This window comes from Chenopodium album, chromosome 12, assembly GCF_948465745.1.
Source record: "Chenopodium album chromosome 12, dcCheAlbu1.1, whole genome shotgun sequence".
Lineage (NCBI taxonomy): Eukaryota > Viridiplantae > Streptophyta > Magnoliopsida > Caryophyllales > Amaranthaceae > Chenopodium > Chenopodium album.
The window spans coordinates 15,897,545-15,925,518 of NC_137845.1; the positions used below are offsets into that span (position 1 = coordinate 15,897,545).

At 34.8% G+C, this 27,974-nt stretch overlaps 2 protein-coding genes across 2 annotated transcripts; both read left to right on the plus strand.

Moving 5' to 3' along the window:
• The first annotated feature begins 15,015 nt into the window (after nucleotides 1–15,015).
• LOC145572131 (uncharacterized) lies at nucleotides 15,016–20,809 on the plus strand. The gene is made up of 2 exons (XM_081631149.1): nucleotides 15,016–15,951; nucleotides 20,228–20,809. Exons 1-2 carry the CDS (start codon nucleotides 15,174–15,176, stop codon nucleotides 20,332–20,334), a joined length of 885 nt encoding a protein of 294 aa, XP_081487275.1. The 5' UTR covers nucleotides 15,016–15,173; the 3' UTR covers nucleotides 20,335–20,809.
• Nucleotides 20,810–22,412: 1,603 nt separating this feature from the next.
• Nucleotides 22,413–27,753, plus strand: LOC145570414 (CBS domain-containing protein CBSX3, mitochondrial-like). The gene is made up of 6 exons (XM_081629490.1): nucleotides 22,413–22,532; nucleotides 25,163–25,418; nucleotides 25,525–25,606; nucleotides 27,047–27,120; nucleotides 27,232–27,292; nucleotides 27,395–27,753. Exons 2-6 carry the CDS (start codon nucleotides 25,170–25,172, stop codon nucleotides 27,535–27,537), a joined length of 609 nt encoding a protein of 202 aa, XP_081485616.1. The 5' UTR covers nucleotides 22,413–22,532; nucleotides 25,163–25,169; the 3' UTR covers nucleotides 27,538–27,753.
• Nucleotides 27,754–27,974: the final 221 nt, after the last annotated feature.

The window sequence follows — 27,974 nt, forward strand, 5'->3', positions numbered from 1 at the left end:
TCTAGATGACATAATTGAACTTGTTTACATTGGTCCAGAAAAAGAGTGCAAGACGAATTTGTTTAAGTGTAGTTGGATGGATTGTGGTAGGGGTATGAACATACATGAACAATACAAGCTTGTCGAAATAAATCTTACTAAGAAATACCCCAAGTATGATCCCTTTGTATTATCTTATCAAGTGACCCAAGTGTACTACGCATCCTACCCTAGCCTAAAACGGGATCGAGTTCAATGGTGGGTTGTGTTTAAAACACAAGCAAGGTCAGTGGTTGATGCTCCGGTGGACCTAGAGTTTTTGCAGGCACCATCCCCACAAGTACATGCAACGCTTTGTCCACCGAATGACATTCCTGACTACGACCTAGTTGAGGATGACGATGAAGATGATGATGACGACTTAATTATCTCAAGCAATGAAGATGATGAATCTAGCGTCGACTCTAGTGATAGTGACGAGGATGATGACATCGATGTGTTTTTAGATGATTGTAGTGATGATACCATTAGTGATAGTAGTGATGAAAGTAATGAATAGGAGAATTTGCTTGTTTTTGTAAAATCAATAGGAGAATTTGGTTGTTATTGTAAAATCAATAGATGAGTTTGTCGTACAATGTTTAATTTTGTTACATCGCATTATACTTCAAATTTTTGTAATTTTAATAATATCATGTCATGTTACTAACAATTATTTCAGGTGGTAATGGCGGGTGGGAAAAAAGAAGAAACGTCGAAGAAAAAAAAGAGGAAGGAGAAAGCTCGTGTTTTGATCTATAACGATGATGAGGAAATGGAGGAAGCGGAGGCCCAAGATTTGGGTGACATTGAGGATCCCGCCTTCACCCAAACTCAAATGCAGATACAGAATCATGGGCAACAGCTTCAGGGGCAACAGGGCTCACAGTCTTCTGAGTTGCTGGTATTGGACCCTGCTACGCAATGGTATGAATGTAGATGTGATTACTTGCGCTTATATTCCATTTTTCCTAGCACTGACCTATGTATTACTCTAACATACATGTTCTACATATTTGATTTTTGTTGATGATCATGTAACATCGTTGTTACACGTTAAATGTAGGTTTGATGATGGTCCGGTGATAAAGTGTGTCTCCAGTACCCTAATAGGCTACTATCGATAGCCTTGGAGGAATTACGGAGAGGTTAATGCATCAACGAAGGAGCATTGGTGGAACTTGTTCAGCGTATGACATTTTCTACTTTATACATGTATTAATAAATGTATTGATGGAGTTGTGGTTGATAACTTTAAAAGTTTGTCATTTGCAGAAACAATGCACGTGGGCACCTGAGTTGAACGACCATGTGAAGAAAACCTTCGAATTCAAGTTCGCATATCGGCTAAAAGACATGTTCCACACAATCACACACAAGATGAAAGACGCCAAGCCAGACTGGCTGAATGAGGATGTCCACAAGAACATGATGGACATTGTTGCCAATGATCCGACTTATAAGAAGCGGTCTGAACAAAACAAGAAGAACAGAAGAGGCAAATCCATGAACAATGTGGTTGAACCAACCCACTATCAGGGTTCAATTTCAGCTGTACAACATGCAAAAAGGATGGTAAGTTTGTTTAATAGGCAAGTGAAATAGAAGTCAATTGTGTATTATAGTGAAATGACAAGTTAGTTTTGTTTTGGTGCATGTACATTCAAAGGCGGCGAAGAATAAAGGCCAGTTACCAACTGCGCATGAGCTTTTCGTGAAGACGCACTTCAAGGATGTCCCTGGGAAAGGACCAGTGCCTCCCAATGCCAAAGACAAGCAGATTGTGGTAAAAATTTCAATATAATTTAGTATCTAAACTTATTATTTTAGTAACATGAAGATAATAGGCAAATTAGAAGGCATTTTTACTTTACTTGGCTCTATTTTGATGAAAATGATCCATATACTTAGTAACTAGCTACTTTAATGTGATTACAAGCGATAACCACCTATAACTATGTAAAAGTGACATGATTTGAGAAAGAATGAGTTCATTAGTTAATTAATGAATAAAATAGGCAAATTAGAAGGCTTTTTTGCCTTACTTGGCTCTATTTTGATGAAAATGAACCTTAAAACTTAGAAAATAACTTCTTTTATGTGATTACAAGTCATAGAAACCTATAACTGTCTAAAAGTGACATGATTTGAGAAAGAATGAGTTCATTAGTTAAGAAATGAAGAAAATAGGCAAACTAGAAGTCACTTAAGCCATTTTTGGATGTGTTTGGAGTAAAATGGTTCCTAAACTTAAGTAATTGGTCTAGTTGTGTGTTTTCAAGTCATAGACACCTTCAAATACTTAAAATATGTATGATTTGAGAAAGAATGAGTTCATTAGTTAATAAATGAAGAAAATAGGCAAATTAGAAGGCTTTTTTGCCTTACTTGGCTCTATTTTGATGAAAATGATCCCTAAAACCTAGAAAATAGCTTCTTTTATGTGATTACAAGTCATAAACACCCTAAAATACTTATAACTTATGTTGTTGGTAATTTTTTTAAACAATATATGTTTGTATAATGTATATCTTGTAGGAGACCTACTAGAAGAAGGTTGAAGAAGCAACCACTCAAGGGATTAAGAAGAGTTCGAATGAGTTGTATTGGGAGACTGTGGGTGGTCGCAACAAGAAGGGTCGTGTAAGGGGACTTGGCCAAAGTGCAGAGTTGTACTATGGAAACCGGATGGGTCGAGTTTCCAGGTCTTCGCAGCAGTACACACCGTCCGTTGTTTCTCAGATGCAGGATCAGATGGAGCATAGGGTGCAGGCTCTTCGCAGTGAAATTTGGAGTGAAATGGAAGCTGAGATGCAAACCCAAATTCAAGCTGAATTGGCCAAAATAGAGAGGAGAAACCAGGAGAGGTGGGATGAGTTCATGATTCGATTCGCCAGCAACGACACATGTTCCACCATTCAGCCTTAGCATCGAGACCCCAGGGATGACACGGGTAGTGGAGGAGCAGGCCAGGGTACCCCGACGATTGTTTAGCCTAGCTTTGGTTTATGTAGCATGGACATGTACTTCATTTGAATTATGTAGCTTTTGATTATGTTCCCGCTTTATTGGAAATGACTATATATTATGTAGCTTTTCATTATGTTCACTTCAGCATAGCTAATAAATCCAATTTATATAGTGTTTTACCCCCGTCCCACAATCATAATTAGTGGTGTTTTTGGCTCTTTAGAGCCACTTTTATTACTAATTTGTGTTTTCTATTGTTTGCGTAGTTTTAGTTGTATTTTACAGGAAATTGCACTTTTGGAGCATTTTCCCGGATTTTTATGGATCAACTACGGAGGCTAGAAGGACACGGCCACTCTTGAAGCCCAAGATCGGTAAGAGCCGATGATTAAGGGCTCGGTATGAGACACCGGGGCTATTGGATCGATTAATCAAGACCCGATGAGGAAACTTAGATTGGGCCGAGGAATTTAGCCCAATCGAAATCCAAGCCTCGAAGAAGAAAGCCGGGCCCGATTGGGCAAGCATACGCCCGATCGGGCGACTGCGCGCATAAAGACCCTCAAGGGAGAGACGCGCCCGATCGGGTGAGTGTAAGCTCGATCGGGCGCGGCATACCAGCAGCGGGCAAGGAAAAAAGGCGGGCCCGATCGGGCGGCCCTTCGCCCGATCGGGCGCGTGTTTTTCTCAGAGCTGATTAGATTAGTTTTAATTTTTGTTTGGAGGGATGTTTTAAGTAGGAATTATGTACGTAATTTTTCGGGGATTTTTCTTTTAGATTTTCTCTCTCTACTTAGGATATTTCTCTCTCTTAAATTCTCTCTCAACTTTTGTTCTTAATTACTTTCATTAATCCAGATTTCTTTTGGTAACAATTTCTTCTCTTTTAATTTCAGCTATTTTATTTACTTCTTTGATTATGCTTTGCTTTATTCATTTGATTAGTTTGGTTATGATGATGCTTGAGTAGTTTTATTTCTAGGGTTCATGGGGATCTAATAAATGATATGAAGGGGTAATTTTGTGATTGTTAATTATCAATGCTTGGTTAATTTCCTATTGATTGATTTAATGCTATGCAATTAGGTTTGGCCAGATTTAATTGTATGAGTTTAGTAATATTAATTCGAGATTCGACATATGAGAATTGATGTTTAGGCTTAGTTTCAATAGGCGGACTAATTTATAAATGGTTAAGTCGAGATTCGACAGATGAGATTTAATACCGGTAAATTAACTCTGTGATTATAATACGTAGCGAAAGCCCTTTATAATCTGATTGATCAATGCTTGATGATTGCTTATTATGATTTGCCCTGGAATATTGTTTATTAGTGAACCTATGCCCTAGGTCTTTTAATATTTGATTTTTCCCCTACTTTATTTCTTTCGACTTTACTCTTCGTAGTATAGAATTTATTCCCAAAAATATTGGTTATTTAGATAATTTAGATTATAATAATTAATTAGGAGTAGAAAGACTTGTTTCCCTGTGGAGTTCGACCCTACTTCCCTATCTACTTTAGTTAGAGGACTTAGGTATTTACTTTTGATTAGGGGATACGACTTTACCCTGTCAATAGCTTTTGTGGAAATATATATAAAAATATTTCCGTAATTCGGTTATGATTTTAATTATAACAGGAATTAGGTGCAGGAGTATAGGTTTTGAATGATGGTAATTTTTTTAAAAAATAAATCTGAATTTGTTGAATTGAAATCTTATTTCTGACGGAAATTATGCGGCTAAAATCTGTCGGAAATAAGCTCTTTGCGAAGGAATTACTGGATGAAAAATCCGTCGCAAAAGGCATACATTGCGAGGGAATCAAATCCCATCGCAAATTTACGACGGAATTTTTTTCCTTAGCAATGTATGTTATTTGCGATCGAAATATCCGTCGGAAAAAATGGTTTACAACCGAAAATTCCGTCGGAAAAGCAAATCAACGACGGAATTTATCAATCGGATAATAGCGACGGATTTTGAATAAAAGTCAGAATTCTTAACGACAGAATCGTATCCGTCGGAAGGGTGGTTTCCGACAGAATTTTCCTCGAAAAATCCACCTTTTCCTACAAACTGTTTTCTAATGGACCATAACGACAAAATTTTATCAGAAAGATGATTTCCGACGGATTTTCAACCTCCACCGACGGATATTTTCAGTCGGAAAATGGCCTAATTCTAGTAAGGGGTCGGGTTAGTAATAGGTTGGGTAAATTCGGGTCGGGTTAGTAATATGTCGGGTTAAATTCGGGTCGATTTTGTACCAAGTCGGGTTAAATTCAGGACAAGTTAGTACCAGGTCAGGTTACATTTGGGTTTTGACGGGTTAAAAAGGATTTGGCTCGATTTCGGTTTAGGTCGGGTTCGATTCAGGTCAATAATTTACCAGTCATATTTAGGTTTGGTCATCTTTAGGTCGGTTCATGTTCGGGTTCTGATATCAAATACTCGGTTAGCTGGGGTCTAGGGTTTATTTCAAGTCGGGTCATATCAGGTTCGGGTTACCATTTTTTCGGGTTCAAATGGGTCGGTTAATAATTGGGTTCGGGTCGGGTCAGCTTTTAACAGCTCTAATTCAATATACTTTAAAATGGGTAAGAGTAGAGTTGATCAAATATGGCCCGGCCCGATTTTGGGCGGGTTTTCGACATAATTTTCTGGCCCGGCCCGACTTTTCAAAAACTTTGGGTGGGCTTGGGAAAATCATTTTTATGCAAATTTAGTTGTTTTTACGCGGCCTGAATTTGGCCTGAAAAGCCCGCTTGTTCCGGTCATTTTGGGCGGGTTTGGCATGAACTCTTTAGTCTGAAGTATGTCATGTCCCGGCCCGGCCCGACCCGAGAAACGGGCCGAATTTTTCGACCTTGGCCCGGCCCGACTCGTCCAATGATTAACTCTAGGTGAGAGGTTGTAAACTAGAATGTGGATCCGCTTTGTGCATATCTGAAATTATCAAACCTCTCGCTTCTTGCATAGAATCCCTTGGATAAGCCTTCTCCACCTGAAATCACAAACTCACATACATCAACCAACAAAATTCAACGAAATTAACAAAATTTACCCCAAAATTGTTACAAAATCCAAAATTACAAACAAATTGACAAAATACAAGTCTGGGAATTCTCAAATTTCTAACCAAAAAAAAAAAAAATCAGTTTTTTTTCCCCCAGATCCATTTAAACCCAGATTTTCCTCAATTAAGTTCATATCAATTAAATATCAAATCTTCTTGAAAAAAATTAAATTAAAAAAGTCAAATAAAAAAATTGATTAATTCAACTCCAAAATCTCAAAACCCCTATTCTAATCAAACCTCTTTATGTTAAGGAAGATTGAGAAACTTGCAACAATCTCCAATTTCATTGTAAGTAGGAGTTTCACAAGCTTTGGTAGTGCAAATTCGTCGTCCTTCATCAATTGTGTTCTTCGACTTGATAACCAGAAGAAACGCCTTCAATTCAGCGGCTGCCTTCTTAACCACGCCATAATCGTCTTTCTCTAAGGCCTCATCTTCTCTCAATTTCTTCAAATTTGGGATTTTTTTTTTTGAAAAATTAGGTTTTTTCAAATTCTAGAACAAATGTTTAGAATTGAAAAAAAAAAAAAAACTTTAGTGTACCTTAGTATTGATAGGATCACAAAGCTCTTACTGGCAACACATGCATTATCCCCATTCTCGAAGCTTTGAGAAAGCTGGAAATTATACTGTGAGATAAGTGAGAAAGCTCTTGCAAGAGAGACAAAGTGAGATGAGAAATCAGAGAGAGGAAAGTAGGAAACTCATCAGAGAAATAATCACGGGCGTGACTCCGTGTGAGTTTACCCAAAAACAAAAAAAGGCAGCAAAGCAGCCAATCAAGATTTCTACAACTTGCCACATCAGAATAGCAGCCACACATGTCCCCCACACATGTGGGCACTGGGCATTGTTCATAAGGAGAAAAAGTGAAACATTCTAAGGGTTGAGGATTTCAGCATCCTAATTATTGTTGGATTTTCTAAAAGTATCCTTTCAGCAAAAGGAGAACACCTATTTCCTTGGTGGATAGGAAAGAAGACATTGGCTTGTGTGCCAAAATTGCTAACACGATGGGATTTTAATTTTTTTTTTTAAAAGGTAACGAGAATCGAGTAGGTTGTTGTCAGCTACTTTCCAGTGGCAAATTGCTTTTAACAATACTCCAAGGGCCCCAACAGTCACATTAACTATAATCATAAATTTTTCAAAGTGCAAATAAATTTATAACAATAATACTACTCAAATAGTCATATATTTTTTTAAAAAAAAAAAAAAAAAAAAAAACACCAATGGTCATGTAGGGAATATTTCAAGCATTACCCCAAACTTGAACCCTACTGTGATCATACACTTAAGCACGGTGGCGTCCAAAGGGAAAGAAGCTAGAGCAAAAGAGTCGCCAACAAGTTTTAGGAACTTGTAAACCGTTCACAAGGTGAAGATTACACCCCTTAACGATCCAGAAAATCGTCAACTCTAAAAGGTCTTGAACCAAATAGGGTTCGGGGATGAAGGTACAAATCCAACCTAAAAGAGATTGAACCTGCCCTGAATAGGCCTCTACTTTATTCTTCTCGTATTCATGTGCGCTTTCTGACTAGCATGCAAACATCAAATTTACCCTAAACCTGTTTATCTATGTTGGTTGATTATTAATGCACAAATAAAACTATTATTGGCGATCACTTGAATTATAACCATATTATCCCTAAACAAGATTATTAATTATCTTATTAAGCGTGATTACAAGTACAAATTCCCTTTAAACCTGCATAAAAGGCGTGATCAAGCAATAACAATAAATAAGCATCAAGCAACATAATAATCAATCATCATAATTATAATCATAATCATAAAAATAATCATGTTAATGTTAAAGCATAATATTAATAGCAAGATCCTAGGCATGATACTAACAAGATTAATAACAAACCCTAGCATGTCACTAAGCATTAAAAATCAAAGCTTTAACCCTAACATGGTACTAACATGATATTAGAAAAGAGTAAAAGGCACCCTAAACATGATACTAGAAAGCAATAATAACATCCTAACATGATACTAGGAATTAAACAAATTTAAACATGCTTTCTACAAGAATAGAGCAACAAGATTACATACTTTGATGCCTCGTATCTCTTTCTAATAACAAAATACACGCGTTAGTAACTTCAAGGAAAATATAAAATCAAACAATCAAATCAAATAATTGAAATAGAGATTAGGGATCAAACCCTCAGAAATTATAACCTTTCACGTCTAGGGCGAAGGCAACTTCGAACTCGGCTAGGTGTATCTAGATCTCGTGAATGCGGAATTTTGTTTGTGAAAAGCTAGAGAGAGTTTAGAGAGAGATGATTGATTGAAGATGATGATTGAGAATTGATGATTGTTGATTTTTAAAACGGAGGTTCAGGACCCTATTTATAAGAAAACAGTCCGAAAATAGGTAGAATTTGATAAGGAATAAAACTCCACTCTGTCGCCGCAAAACCGACTTTGTCGCCAGGCGACAGGGCATGTCGCGTGGCGACAGGCCTGCCGTTTGGCGACAGCCTGGATTTCTACGCGCTTTCAACACGGAGTCCACATATGAATCAAAATTGATTTGTAAAGTCCGTATGAAAATTGAAATCGTATTTTCCATAAAATAATATTTTATTCCAAATAAAACTTATCAAAATCTAATTATTAATTCTAATCTTATTAGGATTAAAGAGAACCTTCTAGAGAATTCTAGAAGACTATAATCAATTCTAATAACTTTAGGAATAATAATTATCATTGGGCCCTCCCCTAGATCATTGGGCCGCATATAAAGATCAAACCGGGCCCAGTTTAGTATTTTGGCCATAACTTCCTCATTAATCATCAGAATTGAGCTTATAATATATCGTTGGAGAACTCTTTGCAAGCCCCATCCAACTACGCTATTATTGGACCCTTGTCGTGGACCAAACTAAACTGGATTGGCTGTTTTCACAAAATAGAGTTGTTTTCGAAAACAGAAAGAAAGAATTTTAAATAAAAACCAACCGCAACACTTGACCTTTCACACTTTCACCTTGTTCGATTATGATTCGACGCAAAAGGTATTCATCACTGGGTTTGGTTTTGGGGAGACACACTTGGGTGTCTACAAGTCATAATTTTTTTCTCTATAAGATAAGTATAATATTTTCACGCACTTTCATTTTTAGCATTTTTTCATATCAGTCTGTTTATTTTCCAAAATTTCTATTCTCACTCATAAACAAGTAAATTTTCCCATTTAACTTCCACTTTCAATTACTCTTCAACATCGATCATAATAATTCAAACTAGCTTAAACCCGTATGATGCACAATTGGTTTGCATTTTTTAAAACTTTTTTTTTATTGTGTTATATATTTAGATAAAATCCCTAATATCAAAATATAATATTTTTATATTTAATTAGTTTAAACTTAAAAATCTCATTCGCCAATTTTACTTCGGTGACATTTGAATTATTTAATTCTAAAAGAAATTAATAATTCTTATTTAATTGGCTACAAGTCCTAAAACTAAAATTTATAATTCTACATGGCGCGCTAAGAAAATTAAATCTTATGTGCCTCTCTAAAAACTCAGGAAAAAACTCCCATTTATATATATACTAGGTGTGAAGCCCGTGCGACGCACGGATTTATTTTTAAGATTATTTAAGATATTATAAAAAAAATGTTAAAAAAAACAATTTTTGTGATGTTCAAACAGAATTATCTCTTGTACACCTCTGTACAGAGTACTCTATTCTTTTTTTGTAGTTATGATTTAGGTATCTTGGGTCTCCTATGTGTAGAGTATATTGTTTCTTTGTAATTCTGGTACATATTTCTTGTACCTCCGATCAATAACGGTGATAAGGTTAATTTTTTGCCATCTCCATCTCCAACCTCAGTTGTATCTTTGTTTCTTTATAATCAACTCTTTGTTAATTGTTATTCATATCATTTTTTAAGGTTCGTTTTTTCTTGTTAATATTAAATTTTATCATTTTTTTTAGTTGTTATCTATAAGAATAATTTTTTGATTTTGATTTTGTTTTCTTTTTCTTTTTAATATATTCTATATTTACGTGATTGTGGATATTAGGTATAACAATAATCATATATTATGATTTTTTTTGTAATTATATATTTTTTTTAATATCATATTTTTGAAAGCCCATGAAACATGTTAATGGTTTATGATATACATTGGTTTGTATTTTTTTATTGTTTATTTAAATTACTTAATTTTTTTAAAAAACTACTTATTTAAATTTGTTATTATTATTATTATTAATAAACAATATTCATTCAATATTATTACTTTGTATATTGCTTTAATAATATTCAACAATATTTAATTAATAAAACAGTAATTTAATATATTCATTCTATAACATGCTTTAATCTAGTCGTTACATATTTAGTTGATGTATATTTCTTTAATTATCGGCAAATCACCAAAAATAGTGGGTTGCAAATTGATTAAAATCGGTAAAATATTCTATATATAAAGTGAAAGGGGTTTTGGGTGATAAATTTCACTTTCCCAAAATACCCCTCTCAATTTTGTCTTTTTTTTAAAAATAAAAAATAAAAAAAAACCCTTTCATCTGAAAAGAGAAAACTAATCAAACTATTCAGTTTCCAAAAGTTCAAAACATCAAAAAGCCTTGATATGCGTACTTTAATTTTCCAATCATTTTTGGAAGAATTAAGTTCTCGAATCGACGAAGTAGACCTAAGAAAACAATGCAATGAAAAAAATAGTTAAAATTAATATTACCACATAATCAAAGCACAATCTCTCTGGTAGATGCAAAAAAAAAAAAAAAAAAAAAAAAAAAAAAAAAAAAAAAAAAAACAACAATAACAATGATGATAAAAACAGAAGACTAAAAAAATTGTAGTGATGCTGTTGCTAAATATCACGTTGCTAATATGACAGTAACATAAACACAGGAGTACACTACAAACTAAGCTAGACTACACAAATGGCCGAACACCCGACGCCACTAAACATGCAATCAACACCACTTTGTAGTTTATACAGGATCCATCAACAAAATAGACCTTGGCGTGGCAAAATTCACAATCACATCACTCTAAACTAATCACCAAAGCTCAATAATATATGCCATATAGAAATCATAACACGTTGCTAACAAATTATTTTGAGTTTAAGGAATTAGACGTACATTTTCTTAAACCGCAATATAAAGTCCTAAATTGCTTTGTATGAAGTATTGTGTGATTCTTTGGTGGTGCGTGGATTAAATTAATGCCTATTTATAATAATAACAAAGCATAAGCTAATTAAAACAATTCATATCTTTTTCCTAACTTAAATTTTATCATTATTAAAATTGTAATCATTATTATCTTTTTCCCAATTAAGTTTTTTTTTTCCTTAGAAATAATAATTATATGCACATAGGTGATAAGGATTATTTTTTTAAAAAAAGGATTAATTTTTTGAGTTTTTTTTTTCTTAGAAATAACGTAGGATCAACATTGAGTTACGTTTGTTTTATTATATTATTCCTAATGTCAATAAGTTAATTTGTACTTAAAAAATACGGTGGAATAGAATTTAATGGACTTTGTTTGTAATATGAAAAAATCATATCTTCTAGAACATGACTTGTGATAATCTTTTAATTAATTGTGATACACATTAATATGCATGTAGGATCATTTTTTTTTTTGAGGCATCACCGTTTTAATAGTTTTTATCTTATGTTTGTAATTTTAATATTTTAATATTTTTTTGACCTATGTGGCACACATTAAATTCCAATTACCATTTAGTTTTTATCCTACGTTTGTAATTTTAATATTTTAATATTCTTTTAACCTATGTGGCACACATTAAATTCCAATCCTACATCATTTAATTTCAATCCTACATCGCACATTTATGTGGCGCTCTATAATTTTTTTTAAATAACAAAATCCTACGTGGCGCTCTAAAAACTCGGGAAAAAACTCCCCTTTATATATATATATTAGATTACAGGAGAAATATAAGTTTTTAAAACAATTCAAACTTTCAATAGATACAAAATAATCCTCCTTTTAATCGAGATCTTTTGAGTAATCCTCAATTTCAGGCAAATCTTTTAATCATAATCTTTTTACGCTTGTTGGATAGTAAATAAGGAAGGAAAGGAAGGGGGGGGGGAGATAAGAAGGGAAGGGAATAGAAAGGGAGGGGGAGATGATCGAGCTTCATTTTCCCCCAAAATCTCTCCAATTTCGAAGGGATTATGCTTATTAAAAGAGAGAGGGAAATAGATCCCTTCTCCTTTCCCCAATCCTTTACCTAAACAAGAGAGTTTGCCCCCCATCCCACCCTCTATTTCTCTTCTTTTCTTTTCCTTCCATTTCCTTCTAACCAAACAAAGTGCTAAAGTGCAAGTAATCCTAACCAAAATCCTATCTTTTGACTATTCATATCTTTTGATTACCTTGTGAAAACCTTATCTTTTGACAAAACTTACCAGAAATCATATCTTGCAAATAACCTTGTTTTGTAACGACATATCCTTATCAAAAATAGGATATTGTCATTCTGAAGATAATATTATTCACTATAACATTACATCAGATACTATCAACATTCTCTATCTCAGATACTCTTTGCAAAACACAATATGAAATTTGATTCTAATTCTTCAAGTTTTTCATCTTCAAGTTCAGATGATGATATATATGATCACATGGTTATGGATTTTACCAATGACAGTTGTCGATTACAAGTAATGAAAGATGCAGTATTTCCGTACAAAGAGTAACATATATAAACGTCAAAGAAAGCGAAGGATAATTGTGCCAAGAGATCATGAAACAGCTCACGATAGTTTGGTTGCGGAACCACACCACCTAGCTTACCCACGCAAACCCACCACCACCAAAATCAAAACCTACACGAAGCAAAATCCACAATCCACCACCTAACCCATGATCCACCCACCAAACCACCACCCACGAATCACCCTCGCAACCTAGCTTAGATTTGAAATTGAAAAACTGAAAGGTGGTCTTCTTCTTCAATTGATGAAAATGGGTGAAGGAGGAGAGAGAAATATAATTGGGGAATGAGAAATGAAAAAGGAGATTGAGAGAAAGATAATGGGGATGAATCTGATTTTTGATGGGATGAGATAATTAAGTTGGATTAGGGTTTTGATGGTTTGTAATTATGTGTAGTAATATGTGTTAATAATTTTTAAGTGAGGGTATGTTGGTCATTTTGGTATATATAAAAAAAAAACTAAATAAGATTTTTTTGGTTGCAATTAATACTTAGTTACCAAATATAATAATAGTTACATATCTATAGTACTATATAAAGAGAAAGGGCTTTTTGGGTGATAAATTTGCCTTTTCCCAAAATTCCCTTCTCAATTTATAAAATTACTTATTTACTATTTTTTTTTTCTAAAAAAAAGTTCATAACAACTACTCACAAAAAAAAAAAAAAAAAATATGAAAACTACTAACTACCCACAACCTAAAATTATCTGTACTTTTCATAAATAAATAAATAAAAAGTTATTACCCACAAACCATACTTACCTTTTTTATTTTTATTGAAAAGAACCACGGTTAACTTTGTTAAAAGATAAGCGTACATATTTTTATTAAAATAAATAAATTTAAAACCAATATAGTTCCATAAAAAAAAAAAACCAATTTAGTCAACATATACCACGTTTATATTTGTTTCAAAAAAAAAAAAAATACATTTATCTAATCTATATACGTAGTATTACGGTAGATGTTTACTATATATTCTTTAATCTTTTATACAAAAAACTCAACAATCAACAATATTTTTTAAGGTTAAGGTACAAAAAGTGGAGTAAATGTGTTATTGACTTTTTTTCGATCTTTAATTTAAACCTTTAATTTAAAATTTTATGTAAGTATTGATTTTCAAAACAATCTAAAATAACAATATTATGAGTAAAATAATAAATTTTCTATATTGTATCTCGTAGCTTACTGCGTTGACAATTAGGAGGTTGTCTCCTTCAATGTGAAGATTTTATATTCCTTGTTGGAGGGCGAGGATGATTCCCTTGTGGAGGCCAAAAGCTTCAGCTATGAAGACATTGGTGGTTCCAAGGTTGAAAGCTTGTGCTGCAATGGATGATGACTCCTGCTGCTGCTGAGTTGTTTTTATTGAACTGTCAAAGTTGAGTTTGAAAGAATTGAGAGGAGGAGCCTCCCATGCAACCAACTGTGGGTTGGGGTGGTTTGGGTGAGGTAGATGATGGGTTTGGAATCTCTGCATTAGAAACCCCAAGCTTAAAGAGGTATCTATGAGAATGCGATAATTCCACTCGTCGAACACAAATTGCGCTCGGTGGAAGGTCCTAGACATGCTAAAAATCTCATTCTTGAAAATAATAGAGTTTCGTTCTTTCCAGATACTCCATAAAAGGAAAATAAATTTTCGGAGGGAGGAGTTGTTTTTCTGAAGCGTAGATAATGTCGTTATCAAGTTTATGGGTAGAAGAGTACCAGGAAACCAGTTTTGGGTTAAATTGTTATTCCAAATTTCTTTACCCTTATCACAAGTAAGAAATAAATGGTTGTGAGATTCCGGATAGACGGAACAAAAGGTGCAATGATTGAAAGGAATAATCTTTCTTTTATAAAAGATATCTCTAACACCAAGACTATTATACATTATTTGCCATAAGAAGATTTGGAGTTTAGGCGGGATGTCCAATTTCCATATTCAACGATGTGGCCATTTTACAACATTAGACTCTAAATCATGTGCTATCCATGTAGCGGACTTTACTGAAGGAATATGACGTTGAAAAAAAAGGAGGGAATACGATATTTATTGTATTTTGTACACCATTCATCAGGTTCTTTGAAAGTACTCCGTATTTGTCAATTCTAGTACTTGTATTCTATTCTAGAATCTATCCATCGCCATCACTTTCATCTTCAACCTCAATCTTCTGCAACTTTTACTGCTACTTTGTGTAGACTCTCTTCACAATTCCCTCCAATTTTTATTTTTATTTTTTTTTCCTCTAACTTCCTCAAATTCAAATCCAGCCCCTTTTACCCCAATTGTAATTTAATTTCTTCACCAAATTCTGGATATTTTCTGTAAAATATGTCACCTAAATCCCTAACATCTCGCAATTCGATTGATTCATGCTTATTGCAACTCCATACATGGAAACCCTTTAACAATTACACAAACCCTAATTCCAATTCCAAAACCCTAGATTCGGATTCTTACATTTCAACCAATTCCAATTTAAATTCAAACCCTAATCATAAAAAAACATCTGGGCTTCATCCAAAACGTCCTTGTTTAGCAGATCGAGTTACTTCTTTGTTTTCACTTTCGATTGACTCCATTGATTTCTCCAAGCTTAGTCTTTTCGACGATGGTGGTGATAAATCCCGTAGCTATAACAGTAGGAAGGATAAGTTTCGTTGGATGGCAAAGAAACGACGTCGTCGAGGTGGGTCACGGTCGGTTTCTGGGAGGAGCAGTGATCGTAGTGGGACCCGAAATGGGCGGGGTTGTTCAGTTGGGGCTACGGCAACGGCTACTTGCTCGGATTTTATGGTGGCGGCAGGCGGGACCGATTCGAGTGGGGAGCTGTTTGTGAATGGTGGAGCTAATGGGAATGCAAATGGTTGGGCTTCTGATGTGAGTGAAGCTAGGAGAGAGAGGGAGAGGGAGAGAGATAGGGGGAATGGGGTTGGGGAGAGGGAGAGGGAGGGTTCGAATTTGGGGTTCGGGTTTGATGCGCAGGGGAGCGAATCCGGGTACGGGAGTGAGCCTGGTTATCGTGGCGATGCGGAGTTTGGGTATGGTGATGAGATTGATGATGAGGAAGAGGATACCAGGTTGTTCTTGTGGGGTGAAAGATTTGGAGGTACATAGTTTAACTATCTTTTACTGGTTTTTGGATTTGGATATTGGTCATTTCTTTCATTCTTTTGATCTTTTGGCTTATGAAATTTCTTGTAGACTTCAGTTAGGATATACAGTATGCTATATGCAATGATTCAGTTTCATTGGTTTTATTGTGTTTGTTGTGCATTATCAAGTCTTAATTGTTTTGTGTGTTAAGTTGCGTGAGTGTAAATGTATGTACTTCGTAATAGTTTGTCTCTTGTTTGTGCTTGACCTGTTTTATTTCCATAGACTGATTGTGAAACGTTCATGCAAAACTTCAGAAATTTCAACTTGTAGAATATTGACAATACTCACTTGTCTTCGTTGCATTAGCCCAATTTATGTACTACTTCGTAATAGTTTGTCTCTTGTTTGTGCTTGACCTGCTTATTTCCATAGATTGGTTGCCGAAAGTTCTTGCAAAACTTCAGAAATTTCAACTTGTAGAATATTGACAATACTCCCTTGTCTACGTTGCATTAACCCAATGCATATACTACTTTGTAATAGTTTGTCTCTTGTTTGTGCTTGACCTGTTTCATTTCCATACACTGATTGAGGAAAGTTCATGCAAAATTTCAGAAATTTCAACTTGTAGAATATTGACAATACTCCTTTGTCGTCGTTGCATTAACCCAATGGAGTATTGTAGAATATTGACAATACTCCTTTGTCTTCGTTGGTGAAGACGTTCAATCTATTTAGAAGGTTGATAATACAAGAGTAGAATGTAGTACTTCAGCTCCAGTCAATTGAATGTGTCCATACACTCCATATGAGTGAATAGGAGCTGGTTGCAATATTATTTAGCTAACCAGGTAAAGCCGGTTGATTTATGTGCCTACTGATTGAAAAGAATGGGTTGATGGCTGGCTGTGGGTTAAGATGTGGGAGGTACAGTATTCAGATTTTGTATTGATCTGTGAAGAGGTTTTTCTCCAAATAAGAAAGACTACTTGAATCTACTTACCATTGTTTTTCACATTCAGTAATACCATTTGAACTGGAAACTTCCTGTGGCATTGAAACCATTAATTATCCTTATAGCAACTGAATTCACCTGCAGCTGATACATGTGGTCGGTTGTGGGCGGTGGGCAAGTCAAGTGGGAAAAGTTTTAAAAGATTAAGATAGAGAGAAAAATTGTCTTTTGTGTGTGTATGGTGGTGGGAGGAGTGCTTTCTAGATAGCACAATTTGGCTCAAATACTTTTTTTTCTTCTTTTTTTTTTTTTTTTTTTTTTTTTTTTTTTTTTTTTTTTTTTCTCTTTCCGAGTTTGCCCCATCCGGTTCACCGGGGCTTAGCTCCGATTATATCCGGATCTCACCCGGGTTGCACACCTGGCTTATGGTGGGTGAGTCTCCCAACAAGAGTTTTCTGCATTCGGTGAGGCTCGAACTTGAGACCTCCCTTAAGCGATATCAAGCTGCTTACCACTTGAGTCAACTTTTGTTGATTAATTTGGCTCAAATACACATACATATTTTATAACTGTTCATTCCCATTTTGTATGGCCGTATCTATGTCCTGCACCGTCGGCAACTTTGCAAGCTAAGTGCTGTGAAGTTGAAGTGCAGTAGGATTTAGAAAGTAAGGGGAGAGGTATGTGAAGGTAAACGAAGGTGTATGAGCATGCAGAGAAAGAAGAAAATAGCATTTGTATACACTGGTGAATGTATAGGGGCTGTCCATTGGAGCTTCTAAATTATTATATTGCTTATGGATGAGGGTGAAAATAAATATTGAGGATGTTATGTGAGTATAAGGCAAAGGAATGGAGAACGGAATGAATAACTTTTTGGGAGTGTCTAGAGACCTAGTTATTTGATGACAATTTTGCCAATTACTACTGGTAAAAGTACCCATTTTGTGAGTTATAACCATCAAAGTTTAGTTTTGCAAATTACAACCAAATAATTCACCAAACATATTAAACTACGACCAAAATCCGACTTCTGGTCACTTTCGCTGGAATATGACGTTATTAATCATTTATCGATATAAAAAATAATCCCAAGTCAATACTAGATTGGAATCATTTATTGATATAATGAGGTCATATTCCGGTAACGTGGCTGAAAATCGAATTTTGGTTGTAGTTTAAAATGTTTAGTGACTTTTTTGGTTGTAATTTGCAAAAATAAAATATGATGGTTGTAACCCGCAAAATGGGTACTTTTACCTGTTGTAATTGGCAAATTTTCTTTAATTGATAGGTTGGTTTGTATGATATATATATAAATAAATAAAAACCCCACAATCTCAATCACTAAAAAAAAAGTAGTAAACTTAACACATGGCTTGATATGCTGTAATTTTGATGGCGAGTGCTGTGGGAAGCAAGTGACTACTTTATTAGGTTGAAACTTGATAGCAATCTAGTGAGAAACTTAAAGTGAAGGAGAATGTGGCTAATATTTGATGTGTGATGGGAATCTTGTTAGATTTTATGCTGTGGAAGTTTTCCTTTTTCAAAAGAAGAATTGAACTATCATACTATGATGATGCTTTAGAACTTCAGATAAAGTGACATTTGCCAGTTGCACGTGTTCTATCCCTTTATTCTTACTTTTTTTTTTCCTTAAATCGTGGTGTAATCTGGATTGAACCAATACCCCAGGTCCTCTGTCTCTTTTTATTGCAACTGCTCTTGTCCTCTGCCAATTTTGGATATTGTAGTGAGGAGTAGGTCTAAGTGAGTCACCTGTAGGAACAAGCATCCAATTTGCCAAGCTGAGTAAACGGTCACACATTCTGAAAGTCCTTATCTAGCTTTGGATCTTACTTCAGTATCCATCATCAGGAGCTTCTTAGGCTCTCATACGTTAGAAAGTCTTAGTTGTATAAGTTTTGAAATGGATACTTATATTTTGCCGTGGTAGTAAAGGAAGAGTTGACTTGTTTCTTAAATGCTTTTCAAGGCGAGAAGCCTAGGTATTAGCTTTGACTGCTGGCCTTTGATATGATCTACAGTTGCTCAATTGAGCTTGCTCTTCAGCTGTCTGACTCTAATGCTGTCTTCATAAGACATAGTCATACTGTTGTAGTTTTGTGGAGTGTCAAGATTCAAACCTTACCTCACAACAATAATCTGCTCTAAATGTGCTAAGATACTACAGAAGAGATACAATGGTTCAGAGCATTTACTGCAAAAACATTACTCTTGTAATTTCTGGCTTGCAGTGCCATGTTTTTTTTTACTCAAATGGGTCAGAATACTTATTTTGTGGATAACCTAGGAGGAGAGAAAGTGGAGGATCAGGTCCTGTTCTTATCAGATTATTTTCAATTCAGCTCAGCTCTAATAAGTTCAGTTCAGCTCAGCTCTAATAAGTTCAGTAAAGTTAAGTTCAGCTCAGTTCAGTCAATGGGAACAGGCCCTCTGTTTGGTCACTTAGTTATACTCCCTCTCTCCCTTCTTTTTTGCACCATGGCTCATAAGGCTCTCTATAAAGTGGGCCCATGGTGCAAAAAAAAAAGGGGACCGAGGGAGTAGTTACCAACACGGAGGGAGTATGATTTTAGAAAAAAAATTATAACATACTTGATATAGTGCGACTTGCAACACATAACAGTTTGTGAGGGTCAGTACCACCTTGGATGGCTTGGAAGAGGTTTAGAATGTAAAAAGGTTCTTGTTTATACTCAATTGTGGACATTACCATTTTCCTTGGTGACTTTTAAGTAAAATGTAAACTAAAATTAAGAGATAGAACTTAAACGATTTAAAACTGAAGATGATCAGGATGTATCACGAAGTATTGTGTACTTCAAAGCTTAGCATTTATGGGAATCATAGAAAGTTGGATTGGCTGTTCATGGATCATATAGAGATTGTGTGGTGTCTTTCATCATTGTCAGTAATGGGTGGTTCTACCAGTTTCTGATGGATAGATTATTGACTGGCAGTGTTGACACTTGACAGTTTAAACATAGTTTTTCCTTTATTTTTGTACTGGATAGTTCAAACAATATTGATCAAAGCTTGTTTAGCTTACTATGTCTCCTGTTTCCTGAGATTACAAGGCTTGTTGTTGGATATAAAATTGACTGTAATTGACAGGCTTAGCATCTTCTGTAAAGTTGTCCATTAGCAACATCCAAAATACACATATTGATTGATACTTCAACTATATGGATATTACATGACAAATAAGTTGGGAGATTGAAGGAACAATGGTTCGATTGCTTCAGTGGACTATAGAAATAATTGTGGCATTGCTAATTATACTCTCTTGATAATGTCGTTATAGGTACTAAGTTGGAAGTGGTTGGGGAAAACACTTTCTCAGAGCAGAAAGCCCATCACAGAGGCCGCAGGAAGAAGCATGACTGGAGAATGATGGCCTCTGTGAGATGACGATTCAAGGTCTTTTCAAGCTGCAAATTAGATGGTAGAGGCATATGCATTGCGAACATTGTGCATGCGACATAGTTTTGTTGTGTTTTTTTGGTGAGTTTCAACTCTGGAGATCCCTTAACTTTACCCAGTCTGGCAGTTTAGTCCCTCAACTTTCAAGTGCTCCAATTCAGTCTCTCCTTTTGGATGGAAACCTCTAACTATTAATCAACACGGGACACAAAAACCGAAAGCCTGTAGTTTTACAACCATGTATGTTCACAATTTATCAGGTTTGTATTTTGGAAGCATTTTTTTTTAGTCAATCTTCCATGTAAAGTCACACTGTAACTTACTCGTTAAGCTTGTGAAATACGGAGTAAAGAAGGTAAGGTTCTGTAATATTCTTATCATCCCTCTTTTTGTCTTGGGTAAAAACATGTCATGTGAACCCTCATTAAAAGTAGCCTTTAAAATCGGAAAACTTATTCATTGATGTTTGGCTAATTTTAGACTTACAGAGTAAATGAGGAAATGTTTTGAAGTAATTATATTGTTGTTTATCTAAATCTAATCTACTCTTTTCATCTCTTTTTTACATTCATGCTTTCATTTTTGGGTATTTCAAAATTATATTCCCACCTTCCTTTTTTAGTAAGTAAATTTTTACCAAATATCCCTATTTTTCTGTTTTGTAATTAATGTTTTTTCTATTTTTTTCTATTTTTTCACTCTTATTTTCTAATTCTTACTCTTATTTTCAGAATTCATGTGCATCAATTTAGATGAATATGATTGGTTCTTTTTTTTCCACTAAAAAATATTATTGGTCTTTTTTCTTTTCAAAGGATTGATGACATGTACAACATTAAATATTATTTTATCTTTGTTTTACTTAAAACATCAATTAATGTCTTGTAATTCTTACTATACTTTGTTTTATTGATCTTTGTTTTATTCCAAGTTTTTTAATTTCCGTGTAATTTTACAAATAGGAATGTAAAAAAGGGACGGAGGAAGTAATGAATAATTAGAGTGGACTGTTGTCTATTCACCCTTTTTATGTACTACGAAGTATGTTATATGCCCACTGGATCTTATTGCATTTTAAATCAGCCCACTGAAATATAATACTTCGTAAATACTACGTATAATTATGTCGAAACTTGTGTTAATCTGGATCAGGTAAATGATTTTTGGATCATTTTTGGATGTTATTTTAAAAAGGGTAATGCTATATGTAGCTTTAAGAGCTATATATAAACATTAAATACACTCTTGAAAATTGTATAAAATAGAAATTTAGGACAAAAACACGCGTAAATCAGTGAAATTAGTGTTTATATTTTTATGATTTTTTAACTTTTTACGATTTTTAAGTGTAAATTTAATGCTTATATATAGTAAGGACTATGTATAACATTAAACTGTTAGATTCCCTTGTACTAAATCCACCTCGTAATCGAACTCTCCATTTTACTTCTCAGTTCTCATGCTGTACCAAACAATATTTTTCACTTCCTATAAAGTAAGAAATAATTATGTGTAAAGACTAAGTTACGGGGTTTATTAAACCTGAACAACTAATTATATTGATACCCAGTTTACCTAGAGATGGAGCAAATATTGTTTTGAGTCACAACTATTGATAATGATTTGTTTTAAAGGCAACAATTGGGACGCGGTAGATTAAATTAAGGAATACGACGTTTGTTTCACTACTTTCTCCATTTTTACAAACTTTTTATTTTCATCCATTTATAATTAGTTGAGCATAACATTTCTTTGTTTGGTAATAGTACATTTTACGAGCAACTATTTTCCTTTTTCACTAACCTCACTTTTAACTTTTTAGGAAAAAAAAAAAAAACATTTTTACAACATATAATTCCTTGTATTTCCCTCTCCTACTAATTTATCAACTTAGAAAAATTGGAGTAATAAAAATAAGGTTGTCATAAAAATAAAAATTATAAAAATATCATACGAGTATACAATATCTAGTAATAGAAAAATGTAACTGTCCATTTAATCTAGACAGGTGGATTGAGGTGGGGTCCACATAAAGCTGCAAGCTCTTATCCATAAAAATGACTCATTTTGTCTCTTCAATTTCAATTACAGTCACCACTCCACCTCTCTCAAACCTCTAACCTTAAACCCACTTTTTCTCTCTCCTCCCATTAACCCTAGACCATCGCCGTCGCTTTTCAACGCCGGTAATTTATTCTCCCTTTTCCGACGCTTTTTTCCGATTCTGTTGATTTCGTTTTTGACTAGTTTTTTTTTTCATTTTTCTTAGATCTTGTTATTATTGTAGTTGATCAACTCTTTATTTGAATGTTATTTTCTAAATATTTATTGATGTTGTTATTATTTATTTGTGATTACTATGATGTTGAAATTTTTTGATGAACAAAAAAGGGCTTTATATTATGAAGTCAAGGCTGGACCATAGTCAACTTGGTCTTTTTATTTGAAAATTATGAGTGTAATAATATTGAAGTTGCATAGATCACATCAAATCCACCAGATGTTGCATAGACTGTATTTTAGGATTGGATGACCGATTTACGATTTTTTAGTTGCGACGTGTTGAAGTGGTATGTCGGAGTAAGACTGAATATTTGGTATGTCGTTTTGGCACTCAGAGGGGGACAAGCAATGAAGTGGTGAGTTTGGATGGAAAGGATTTGACCATGAGTGAATGTTTTAAGTACCTAGGGTCGATCATCCAGAAGAATGGTGACATTGATCAAGACGTGACCCACAGGATTAAGTCAGGGTGGCTTAAATGGAGAGCGGCCACGGGAGTGTTATGCGACCGCAGCATTCCCTTAAAGTTGAAGGGAAAATTCTACAGGACTGCCATAAGACCAGTGTTGCTCTATGGTACAGAATGTTGGGCTTCTAAGAAAGAGCATATTAAAAAGATGGAGGTTACGGAAATGCGCATGTTAAGGTGGGTGTGTGGAAACACTTTAAGAGATAGAATCAGAAATGAGGTTATTCGCAAGAAAGTAGGTGTGGCGGGCATTGTAGATAAATTAAGGGAAAATCGTCTGCGTTGGTTTGGACATGTAAGACGGAGACCCGAGGGTGCACCGGTGCGAAGAGTGGAAGAGTGGGACCATGGAGGGATTAAACGAGGAAGAGGGAGACCAAAGATGACTTGGTTGGAAGGAGTGAGGAAGGATATGAAGTGCATGGATTTACGTGAGGATGAAGTTTTGGATCGTAAGGGATGGAGGAGAAAGATTTATGTTGATGACTACACGGAATAATCAAATTTGGTTCATGTTAGCCGACCCCACTTTTGGGATTAAGGCTTTGATTGATTGATTGAGTTGCGACGTGTTGACTTTTACGTTTGTTTAACTTAATGTTGATATTTTGAAAAAGTAAGTTAGGATGGATCTAACAAGTTTCCACGTGACTACGTTTTTTCATATATAAATCATCCGAGTTAGTTTTAGTCTGAGTAGAGTGTTTGAATAGTGTAAAAGTTAAAACGATCTGACTATAAAAACAGAGAATCATTCCTAATACGATGAGTGACATTGCATTTGTGAAGTGAATAGTATTGTGAAATCAGTGTTGTTATTGTTGGTTAAAGGTACGAGTAATGTGCGTGGAGTGTATGAATTAGATTGTGATTTGTAATCGACTTCCCTGGTAATTACCTATTTGATGATTGCGCCCATGAGTTTTCAATAAATTAAGAATGTGTAGAGGCATGCTTGTACATTTTCTGTCAACCAATACTCGATGTGTGACTGAAGAAATTTGCTGCTTTTTTTGTTTACAGGAATGTAGTGCTTTTGTTATTAAACTTCACAATTTACAGACATCAGATGAACTTTATTGGGTTGTTTGTTGTCATATTTAAATTTTGTTTCGATAAAATTATTCCCAAATGATACAAACTCCGCCCAACTACTTGGAACATTTATACTCCTTTGAAAAAGACGGATTAAGTATTTAGGATTTGATGATTGATTTTCGATTTATGTGAAGTTGTGAACCGCATTTGTGATTATATGTAGTCAAACTGACAAAACTCTTCTCTGTGGTAGGAACTTTTAATTTTTTGAAGTGACGAGCAATATTGCATTTGTGAAGTGGATAATATTGTAAAGGGATGATTAACTTGTATTTCCATGGTGATATGTTTACTAATTATGATGTACGATTGCGCGAATGAAAATGTAAAAGAGAATTCTTGTATATATGCTGTCACCATTACTTTATACGGCTTCAAGAGTAAAAAATGTTTTTTGTATCCAATAATATATGTTTTGCCAGCTTATGAAGTTATTTTGCTATCACAATTCACAATACAAGGAAAACATATGAAGAACTTACTATTTTTCTCCACTATTTATTTCTTCCACTAGTGGGACCTATATATGTCCTAGCGAAATTTTTTTATATGGATATAATATTCTCAAATCAAACTAATTCCAAACAACTACTTGGAGTTTGAACGATTAACAAGATATGAGTTAATTAGTGCTTAGCATCCTCCTTAGTTCCCTCTCTCCACTTCTTAATCCCTGAAAAGAGAGGGCAAATATTTAACTCTCTCTATCTTGCTACACCTTTGATTTCTCCTAGACAATTGAATGGTCTCTAACCATTTCCCCCTACATTCCTCTCTTCCCGTTTTTCCTTGACTCTCTGATTATCTCTTGCCCTTTTGCCTGTCTTGTTTGAAGTTTCCTCACTATATTTCGTTTAGAGTATCTTATTGTAGGTTATTTGTTTTTATAGTTACAATATTATTGGTCTTTAATGTATAGGATTTCGTATGCTAAGTGCTAATCAGTCTTAAAATTTTGGTTAGCAGGGAAATAATGCAAGGGGCAGTTCGAGGTCTTCTCTTAAATGGAAAGAATGCAGTCTTGCAACATGTACGCCTGGGAAATCAATTTCTGAGACCCATTACATGTGCAAGGTTTGAGTCAACTGTGTCTGCCCGTATAGATGAGCATGGCTTTGAGAGAACCACCATTTCAGATATCTTGAAAGAAAAGGGTAAAGGGGCTGATGGCTCCTGGCTTTGGTGCACAGTTGAGGACACTGTTTACGATGCTGTTAAGTCGGTATGCGACTTTTATCTTCCTCTTTGTTTGTACTACTGAATTCATTTCTTCATGTCTGGTTGCTTGGCAAACTCATCAGCCATGGACATCATCTTTATCTTTACAGATGACACAACACAATGTGGGAGCATTGTTGGTTGTGAAGCCTGAAGAGGAAAAGTCGATTGCTGGTATCATCACAGAAAGAGGTATATGAACATGAAAATATTGGGCTCTTTTCTTTATGAGAATTTTTGCCACATGTAGATCAACCATTTTCTTTTTTATCATGAACTCATCGATGGAGTGTATAAATCAACAATGTTCATCACCCAGTTATGTAGTGTAGCCTAACTTGGACCAGAACGAAATAATTATGTGTTTAAACTTGTAGCCGAAAAATTATCATAATATAATTCAATTATGTTTGTTATTTCTGAGTTCAGTTACATCATACATTCAAGTTTAACTGACTTTAAATCATTGCTTCTTGGATGAATAATCTTGGAATCTCTGTCTAAATTTTCACTCGGTCTTGGAACTAATGTAATTCTTCTAGACCTTGAAAAGCTATAGCTTTCCACATAGTGGCGCCAGTTCTGTAGGAACTGTTCCAAAAAGTATGGTCTTGATATTTGATTGATGAAGGAAGATTGATCAGCCCGTATGTGCAGATGTTGTAGGACACACATCAAATCCTTGAGTCAACACTTTTAGCGCACCATGAAGTTTTTTTGTTATAATGGATCATGATCACCTCAAGCAACTAATTTTGCGTGCCTGTCAGGCTATGCTAACTTTGAGGATAAATAATTTAGTAAGCTACTTATGTCTCTTACTTGATCTTTCATGCTATTTATTGATAGTGAAGATGACGTCCTTGGCCATAATGGATATCAAGGGTGAGAATCATGAAGAAAATTTTGCTAAATTTAGTAAGATAAAACTATAGAGGTAATAGATGTTAGAAGTATCAGCAAAGAAACTGATACAACTTGGTAATTAGGTATCCCATTTCATCATCAAATAAGGGTTCCAAGACATGTGAGGACCAGGAAGTTACGAGATGCAATTGATAGTAATCAGGGTCTATCTGATGGTTTAAGGGTGCATTGTAAGGTACCATGATTGACTGAGCTTAGTTAAATCTAGTGTAAGAATTTGAATTGTGGATTGGGAATGGAATTGGGAAGCACTCTAAAGATTGCATCAATTTGAGAATAGTGCATTTCATCTAAAATTAATTTGGGTTTTTGATCAGTTTTAGATGGATTGTTTGGAATTATAAGTTCTCGTTAAAAGTTTGAATTTTGTCAGCAGGATTATTGTGTGCTGAATATACTGATCCATGGCATTCTTAGGTTTGATTGGAGAGTCAAAGTTCTCTAATGGTTAATTTAATAAACACTATAAGGTCTCGTGGGGTTGACAAATTCACTCATGGATGAGTGATTCTCATATAGGATCTGTTGATTGCAGGTTTGTTGAGTTGAGGGCTTATGAACCTGATTTTCTGTAAACTTTGATACGTAATGCTCTGTAGTCTTTAGTGATTCTCTGTAAACTTTTATACGTATTCATTTCATGCTAAATGCTGCTAACACAAGCATAATGACAGGACTTATAAAAGTTTCTTTTTGGTATTCCAGATTATCTGAGGAAAATCATAGTGCAAGGAAGATCCTCAAAGAGTACCAAGGTTGGTGACATCATGACTGAGGAGGTATGTCGCATCTTACCCTACCTTACTTGGGACAGATATGTTGCTACTTGGTATTAAAACTTATTGGACTTTCTCATGTCTCATGTCTTATTATGCCTGGTTTGTGTGCAGAACAAGCTTATTACTGTTACACCTGATACCAAGGTTCTGAAGGCAATGCAATTGATGACTGGTTAGTTGATTGAAATTGCTGGCTCTTTTTTTTTTTCTTTCCCTTGTCATTTAGGAGTACCTGCTAAACCTGAATGATCTCTTACAACGTTTTGGGTGGCAGATAACCGCATTCGACACATCCCAGTGATTGATGATAAAGGGATGAAAGGTATGGTGTCTATTGGCGACGTAGTCCGTGCAGTGGTTAGTGAGCACCGAGATGAGTTAGACCGCTTGAACGCATTTATTCAAGGGGGATACTAGATGATGACGATAATACTTTGTTTTACGCCTGTCATAAAGTTTCAGAAAACCTTTGACTATAGGCTTCAGGCCTGTGAATGTATATGTTGTTTCCATTTGTTTAATGGTTGTTCATCCTTCTGGATATCAGACCAGTGTATGAAATACCAGGACATGTGTAATGGATTTTGTGCTAATAATAGGGTGAAACTAATGATATGCTTCATTAGGAGAAAATCTGATCTTGTAGTTTTTATTGCTTTTAATTACTTGGTTCAATTTGCAATTGCTTGTTCTGAGATCACTGATTTAGGGATTTGTTTGTTGGTTATATCGGAGTATGTGACCGGTGGAACATTTGATCTAGATTTGGCTAAACTAGCCTGAATTTGGTTACTCAATTTGAATTACTAGACAGACCAACACCAGTCATAGAGTTGGCCTGGTAGGGGAAAGAT